This window comes from Phoxinus phoxinus, assembly GCF_949152265.1.
Source record: "Phoxinus phoxinus genome assembly, chromosome: 7".
Classification (NCBI taxonomy): Eukaryota; Metazoa; Chordata; class Actinopteri; order Cypriniformes; family Leuciscidae; genus Phoxinus; species Phoxinus phoxinus.
Window position 1 is genome coordinate 10,076,266 of NC_136882.1, and position 9,063 is coordinate 10,085,328.

The window sequence follows — 9,063 nt, forward strand, 5'->3', positions numbered from 1 at the left end:
TTGCTATACCTCTGTGGTTTGGAGCTCTTTCACTCATATCATCTCAGTCTTTCCAAGTCAGCACTTAACTTTCATTTCACACACTCACTACAGAACAGTCCTTTTCATGCTATAATGATTTAAAGTTCTCATTTGCTCATAAACTAATCTGCAATCAGGATTAAATTACTTTTTAAAGAGTAGAAATGGAGAGCTGTATATTATATGAATTTCCATAGATGTTTTATACAGTAAAGTGTTTGAGATTTAGCAAAATAATTTTAGTTGTTTAGTTGTAATTATTCAGTTCGTGTCTGTGTAATATGACTGGCTCTATGTTTGGTGACAGGGTGACAGATTTTGACAAGCAAAACATATTTTGTTGTTCCTCAAACAACACACTGTCGAACAATTTGAAGCTTAAAGTTTAACTAACAATAAGAGAAATGAGATTGATAAGAATGTCATTGAAGCTTCAACCTCAGCCCTAACCCTAAACCCTAAACCTAAATTGATTGGAATGTTGTTCCGGGGCATTCACGGTTTCCTACTAGGAAAGATCACAGTAAGCTTGCAGGCATAATGATTTGTAATGGTTATTTGTCATTTAGCAAACACTTGGCACACAAACATATTTTACACAAACATATTCTCACACACCCCACATTCGCTTATTTGTTTCTCTGGTGGTAACAATCCAGAGTTACCTTCAAATGTCTGCAGTTGCCAGATGTGTTATTATTCAGGTAGTTTACATTCTTGTCAGCTTCTCGCTTCACCAAAATCTGAATGAGAAAACTGACTTTAGAATAAGGCACTATACCCACTATTGCAGCCCTTGCAGAAATACTACAAAATGTAACCTGCATTGTGTTAAGATTTGCAGTCTGACACATTTTGGAGCGCAGAAAGGCACATACTTAACATTAAGAACGTACTTGCTCTAACCACTGAGCAACCACACATCAATTGCATGCTACAGCAGACTTTGCGATTTGGGAAGTGGGAAATAGGACACATCAATAAGCTTGCAGGACTGAAGTGTAAATCACTGAATTAGAGCAGTGAAAACAATGTGCACAATTCAAAAGATTTTGCTCAATGCAGTTGCTTTTCATCACACACTTTCCTAAGGTTTAGTTAATGCCAGTTGTTTGTTTCAGTGCTGAATCTTTGGGAAGTAATAGTGCTTGATAAAGGATTATCATAATTGACAGAAAATGACACAGAGATTGCCATCATGTAGTCCGTAATGCTCATGTGAGACTCGAGTCCTGTTTTTATCGATACTTAAAGCAGGAAAGTCATAAAAAACCATGAGACATGAATTCTAGAACATCTTGAGAACAGAAGAGTTCAAAATGGAATGAACCTTCCACTGCCCAATGTCCATACAAAGAATTCATCAGATCAACAGTCAATGGAGGCATGGATGAGGTTTCAGCTGCCCTCCTCTTCTTCTACGGAGTGGTTTAGACCAGGGATGAACTTCAGAAGGTGCTTGCGGACGCTACCTCTTCTGCCTCTCCTTGGCAGGGTCCCAAACATGGATGAAGAAGAATTTTCCCAGCTTGGGGAGAGTGAACTGTTACTGCTGGTCAGGCTAATGCTGCGTGTTCTTGTCAGGGGTCGCAACGCCCCCCCGTCCAGCTGGAAGAAGCCACCATTTGGCTCAGTGGGGCTTAATGGACTCGGATCATCAAATACTGGTGACATGAAGGCACCATCCTCACTATCATCTGTCATTATGCTGCGGCAACTGCTGTCACTGGAAAAACGCTGCCCAGAGTGGCCCATTGGAGATGAAAGAGACATCATAGAGCCAAAAGACAGATGCTGAGCACTTTCATTCAGATTACCTGGGACATGGAAAGAGATCACATTAATCCTAATGGCCCTTAATCATTCAACATCCGAAAAAACATTAACCTGTTGAGTAACAGAGTATCAGACGAGGGACACAATGAGGGTTTCCTAAAAACTTTAAAACAGCTTTTGCTAACAGCTTCACACCTTCAGATGAAGCAGGGACTTATGCACAACTATAACAAAGCACGCATCAATTATCATCGAGGACATTACACTATAATAAGAACAAAGGGGACATCAAATCTGAAACCTTTATTTCTGCAATATTTATACATTCAGTGATTATATTTGCCTTTTCAGATATATGTAAATATTTATTATGCTGGGGTGCAAACTTAAGCAGCATCTTTGTTTTCGTCCAGAGGAACAAAATTATCTTAAATGAAAATGTTCAGAACTTCCTATATACCTCATTTAAAGCAATTTGAATTCTTCAAATTGGAACTCTCTCAGTAATATGTATGCCCCTGGAACAGTTAGAGATTAAACTAAACTGAGTAGTTTCGTTTTTGTTTTGTTTTCTCACCTCGAGTAAGACGCTTTTCCTGAAGTGTGAGAGTTTGCAGTTCCACCCATTTCTCACGAAGAGTTTGCTGTGCCGAGGGAAAACATGTAAAAGACAGAAACGAGATCAACATGAGTCATTGTGTTAAATGTGTATGTACAGTATGTTGATCAGCATTCATGTAGATGTCTCAGCATTCATGGTAACAAATACACTACATTATATACAATTCAGGCTGCCTGAGATTTCTCAGTTATGCAGTGTCTCTTTCTGAGTAAGGTTTCAGCTCTGTATGTGGTAAACACACACTAACATGCATAAATACACACCTTCAGGTAGCGCATCTTTTTCTCTAATTCAATTCTCTTCACAACACTCCCGCTGACTGTTTCCAACCTTCACACACACACACATGTGGAGAAGAAGAGGAGAAAAGACAGTGGTTCAAATTAATACATGTTGGTCAAAACATCTTTTTTTTTGTTGATGATTATGTAAAGTACACATTTTGTTTCAATTGTTGGTTGCTAGGGTGTTCCGCTAACAAGTCCTTATTCATATAAAGTTCTGGGTGGTTGCTAGGTGGTTAGACATTAACCCACGTCAAAAGAGTCCTTGTCAAGTCTCTGTGATATTCTGGACAGGTTTGTTCCAGTCATTCGTAATTTCTTACTTATATTGGAACGTTAAGTCCACACTAGAGGCTTAGTAACTACTAGCTAGTTTGTAACTAACTCTGTACTTTATTCGGTTGCACCATTTGTTCATAAAGGCAGAAGGTAGCTAGTAAGTCGTCTCCTGCGTAGTCGGATAATGATCCCTCAACAGAAGTTCTGTTGAAATACTGTGACTTTCAGTTTATCCTTCATTCTAAATTATTTTGCCTCATAACTGATACTACTTAATCATGAATAACATAATTGGTATTTTTATATGTAAAATAATGTTCAGAAACTGTATTTAATTAATAGTGATCAATAAATAAATACTGATACAAAATAAAATATAAGAAATTACATTTATTTATTTATTATGACTAATTTTATTTGACATGCACAACATAGAGCGATGCACAGCTGGGCGCTGGTTAGGAAGTGTTGAAGAGCGGACACAGTAATGGTTGCACTCTGTGAGCTACTGGTGCTACCTGAAATATTGAAATGATGCCACATTGTGTGGCTTTTGGTTGTAATTTTAAGTTGAATGGCAACAAGAGAAGCGATGTAAGTCTTCACTGCTTTCCTAGCGATAAGAGGAGAAAAGAATGGGATAATGCCTGTGGACGAATAGAACTTCCTAAAGACCCGCAGGTTTGTTCTCTCCACTTTACCCCTAAATTAATAACTTTTCTACAACAAAAATGATCCATTACTGAACTTACTAAAGCTGGCTATGATCTAGATCTGCTGTACAGCAGAAACAACCTTTGTTGCATTATTTTCCTGTAAAGCCAACCCGATCTCACGGCAAGTCGTACGAATTTTACGAGGTGGCTAATTCATACCAATTCTCACTCGTACGAATTTGTACGCTTTTTGCTAAATCATACATATTTTACGAGTTGCCAAATTCGTATGAATTCATACGAATGACCTACCCTTGACCCCGCCCCTAAACCTACCCATCACGTGGGTTTAGACAAATCGTACGAATTCGTACGAGTGAGGTCATATGAATTCGTACGTATTGGTCGTGAGATAGCGTTGGTAAAGCTGCTTTGATTAAACAATCTGTATTGTAAAAAGCGCTAAATGAATAAAGGTGACTTGACTTGACATTAATTATGATTGATTTTATTTGGCATGCAATATTTCTGTTTAGATCAGGTTCATGCTGCAGAACCACACAAAAAAAACTTTATACACATAATATTATCTCTCTTAAAATATTTAGTATACAAAATATAGTATAGTGCATAAATTGTAACTTAATGTCCCTTTACGTCACAACAAGACAAGAGTTTTAACTTGAGCACAGCTGGTGCACATTTTTCCCGGTCTCCCTAGGATTTTTGTTTTCCATCCATTTTATCATCCATGAGTCTGATCACTCAGTAGCACACATTTTCTCAACATGCTGCATTATTTGTGGATAGTTTATCATTCATGGATATATTGCACAAAAAAATTTGTTTAATACTTATACTCACTTCAGAATGTTAGTAGAGTCTCTAATCAGCTCAATAATATGCTGGTGGGTAGAACCCTCAATACTGACTCCATTCACAGACAATATGATGTCACCTATCAAAGAGAGAGAGAGATTTAAAAGAAAATTAGACTAACACTCATTACACAGAGCTGGCAATTTTTCATGTTTAATCCTGAATGTTTCTGTGAGCTTGCAGCGCAATCTCCGCTCTGTGTGTGAGTGACATATGAGTGTGTGCGCTTCAATGAAAACAGCGCATTTCTGTGTTTAAACTGACTTGGAACGACCAGTGCATTAAACGGTTTTATTGCACACCTTGCAGCCAATCAGAATCGAGTATTCAGACACACCATGGTATAATACTTGTTATACAAGTATATATATTTGCACTAATGTTACTTTAGCCTACTTTAGTTTAATTATTTTGCACAAAATGCAGATACAGATCAACGTCTGCTTCTTTGATTTCCCCACTTGTGATACGGAGCTACTAAACAGTAAAACCTAATGGACTATAAATAGATTGAGATGCCTGCTAAGTTTTTTTCAAATGTAATGCACTCAAATTGCTACATTGCCCAGCGCTGCAGCATTTTGTAATGGGAGTAGTGAATTTAATGCTGTTATCAATCCTTTTCATGATTAGTTAATCATCTGTGATCATAAAAACAAAACATTACAACATATGTGTAATACTTATTACATATTACATTACTTTACCCAATCACAACAATGACCAATCACACTTAAGTCTTCAATGGGCTGTTTAAATCAGAGGGTCAAAACAATTGAGGAAATTTCTAAACGCTGATAGTTTTTTTTATGTAAATATCTTATTAACATTATAAGTGGACCTCAGTTAACATTAAGAAGTGTAATCCATTGAATTGAAATTGACAGGCTGATTATGCTTTCCATCGGAAAAAAAATGCTTCATTCTTGAGAAAGCATGAAATAACCATCCATAAAGACAGAAGAGAGCAACACATCAGCTGTGTTAAATGTAGATGTGGTTTAGGCTGGTGAGAAAATAACATATAAACAAGGTCAGGTCAAATGGGTGGAGTGAGTAACACTTGTACAAGAGGAAACGGAAAACCTGCTCACCAGCAGTCAAACCTGCAGTTTCGGCTGCACTGCCATCCTGCACACTGCACACAAATGTGCACATCTCCACCATACTGCTGTTCTTCACCTTTAGACCATATGTCTGCACAAAGAGACACACATCCAAAATGACCGTTACTGAAAATAGCATTAAAAACATTTATGCCTGTTCTAAAAAAAATTATCTGATCAATTAGGTCACACTAAAAATATTAAAGGAAGTACCATTTACAATGTTGGAGCCTTAAAAAAGCATTAAATGTAGTGTGAAGCATTGCTTAGGAGTATAAAAACATACCTGGACTTCAAATCCAAAGGCTTCATTGTCTTGTTTCTCCAATATAACCACTGTTCTGTGCAAAACAGGAGACATGTGAACCAAATATTTGCATGAAAGACATCAGACATTCATGAATCAGTAAATCAGTCTTACCTCTGAGGATCAGTATAATCCACCAGAGATGTTGAGTGTGTTCTGCTCAGCTGCAAAATAATCATTCTCAGATTAATTGAATGTGATTAATCAGATTAATCCAAAATTATGTAAAACAGCAAGAATATTGCAGGAATTGTTATTTTGCAGGAATGCATGTTAAATAAATCTAATTTGATCCTGAATAGTTGATCCATAACAGCTGATCACTGATAAATTAAAAATTAAAAATTATAACATTCATTCAGGATATTTTGACAAAATGGATTAGGTTTATTATGGTTAGACAGTTTATTATGGTTAGACCAGTTAAGTTATATAATTATAAACTCTCTGCATTCATGTTGCCATAAAAACAGATATCAAGATCCCATCACTGCATTTTGATTATCTCACCTGACTGCGTGATAATGTCCCGCCTTTGATTTCTTCAGTGTTCAAACTTTTGGCACTGTTGAAAGAACGTCGTCGCCAAAGTGTGCTTTTCTTCTTTTGAGAGCTGTCGATTATGTAGCTGTCCAGGCTGCTCAGCTGTTTTAAAGGTGCTTTAATGTTCTTATTGGATGTCATCATGCTTCTTTATTCACAGAACCACAGCACAGGACTGCAGGCTTCAGTGTGACCTGTCTGTAGTATAAGCAGCGGATATAACCCCGTCACGTGAGTATCAGGAACTAAAGGCATCGAGAATGTGTGTGTGGGTGTGTTGACCATCTTTTACAGTTCCTTTTTTTCTCTCATCTATTCTTTCACTTTTTTATCTTTATCTAGTGTGCTGTGGACAGAAATGGTGCATCTTCCCTATTGATGTTTCCTTTTTTTTTACTTTTAGCTAGAGTATGTTGCAGTCGCATGAGAAAAAACATGCATGAACAGCCACAGTCTTCACAAATCTCTTTCATTTGTTTCCACATCTGCACAGCTTTCACTTCTCTCTGTCTTTCTGTGAACAATCACTTGTTAAGTGGTCTACACAGAGACTTTTCTGAAAGCTCAGCTGGCATAGTGAGAAACAGGTGACATGAAACCCTCAACACTAGAGAAAACAACCCGATTCACTGAGCTTCTGAAATTCCACTGGATAACAACAGATGTAGATTTGTGTCACAACACCGTTCTAACAGAAAACCATTAATGCGATTCGACCGCTCATTTGCACAAAACAGTGCCTGGTGTCTCGAGAACGAACGCCAGCAGTCGATTTTGATATTCTAGGTATTATCAACTGGCCGGAATTGCAATAGACGTGAAGGACTATATTGCGTTAAGAGCTGGCTCAAGTACTGGGGAGTTAAACCATTTAGTGCTTTGAAGCAATATTTAAAAATGTATACGATATTTAATAGGGAGCCAATGCAGAGTTGACAGAACCGGGCTAATATGGTCATACTTCCTGGTCCTGGTAAGAACTCGAGCTGCTGGACCAGCTGTAGTTTGTTAATTACGCGTGCAGGGCAACCACCCATAATAGCATTACAATCATCTAGCCTTAATGTCATGAACGCATTATCTAATTGTGCTGCATTTTTCATTGAGAGCATATGACGTAATTAAGATATGTTTTTAAGATGAAAAAATGCGGTTTTACAGATACTAGACACGTGACGCTCAAATGAAAGATTGTTATCAAAAAAGCAAAGAAAAGTAAAATGTCTGGTGTGAAAACTGTCTGGTGTGTAAAAACTTTGAAACACCCCTTCTGTTCTTAAGTGGTAGGGTCATTTTAACCTACAATCCCCAAACTCGGTACATGGGGGAATCTAAATTAAGTGCATTTTACTTAAAACAAGTAAAAATGATCTGCCAGTGGGGTAATAATAATAATCTTAATGCAAACGGACACAAGATTATTTGGTAAAACTTTATAATAACTGTACGCTATTAATCATTAGTTAAAGGAACCGTATGTAAAATTGTGGCCAAAACTGGTAGATTGGCAACCCGAATGCTGAATCACTACTGACTTCGTGATTGGTAGATAGGTGCAGGGTGGCGCATCAGGCCAAAACACAACATGACAACATCAACATCAGTTGAGCGCTGCAACTTCTTAATGTCTACTGACATATCAGGGCCATTTTATGACTAATTGAAATACATTTCTTACATACGGTTCCTTTAAGCATTAGTAAACAGTTAATTTATCATTTATAAAGCATTAATAGACATTAATAAGCAGTTTATAAATACAGCTACAAATGCGTTATTCGTGATTTAAAAGCACATCTATAATATGTTTAATAATTGTATTTTCATACTTTATTAATGATCAACGTATCATCTCTAAATGAAGTGTAGCATTATTTACAAACCAGTTATTTAGGAGTTGTCAGTGGTTCATAAGATGACTTAGAAAGTCTAGTAATAGTAAAGTAAAAAGAAATAGTTACTTACTGTAGTGTGTTAGTAAATGCTTTATTAACATGTATTTCTACTTAAGGGTTAATTCAGGTAGTTATAAAGCATTTAGTAGTGGTCAGTTAACTTGTTGTGAGCTCATCTAAAGTGTGGACTATGCCTTGTAAAGCATTTACAAAGGAGATTTAAAGGCTTTTAATATTTGTTCTGCTTCTGTATCACTGTGTTGTGTTTGTTTCTCTCACAGACTGCCTGTCTGGCCTGTCTGCTCTGAGATCGATTGCTCCTGTCTGCCTCGCTTTGACTGTTGCTGCTGTGAGTTTGTTTGCTGCGTCTAAGCCTCGTATCAGCTTCGTATTTCTTTGTTTTGAACCATCATTTATTATCATTTCTAGTTGTTTATACTACTAAATACAGCTTACCCAACATCTCAGATTAACCTGACATTGCTAGCTTCCGTTATTATCAGCACAACACGCTAACTCGCTAGCCTTGTAACGCACCACCCGTGCGCTCAGTTATTTATTTTTCTCTCGCGCGCCCGCGCCTTTGAGTTCATAAAAGCCCAGGTGAGTAAGAATCAGTCAACAAACACGGTGAGTAATGTCTTCTCCTGTTATTGTCACCTGCACTTCATGTCACATGTTTACCATAGCCTTCT

General features: G+C 37.3%; 1 protein-coding gene across 1 annotated transcript; it reads right to left on the reverse strand.

Moving 5' to 3' along the window:
• Positions 1–550: 550 nt before the first annotated feature.
• On the reverse strand, positions 551–6,697 carry cytip (cytohesin 1 interacting protein). The gene is made up of 8 exons (XM_079618959.1): positions 6,441–6,697; positions 6,045–6,094; positions 5,910–5,964; positions 5,612–5,714; positions 4,503–4,596; positions 2,683–2,749; positions 2,375–2,441; positions 551–1,838 (listed from the first exon to the last, which is right to left on the reverse strand). Exons 1-8 carry the CDS (start codon positions 6,615–6,617, stop codon positions 1,420–1,422), a joined length of 1,032 nt encoding a protein of 343 aa, XP_079475085.1. The 5' UTR covers positions 6,618–6,697; the 3' UTR covers positions 551–1,419.
• Between the last annotated feature and the right edge of the window lie 2,366 nt (positions 6,698–9,063).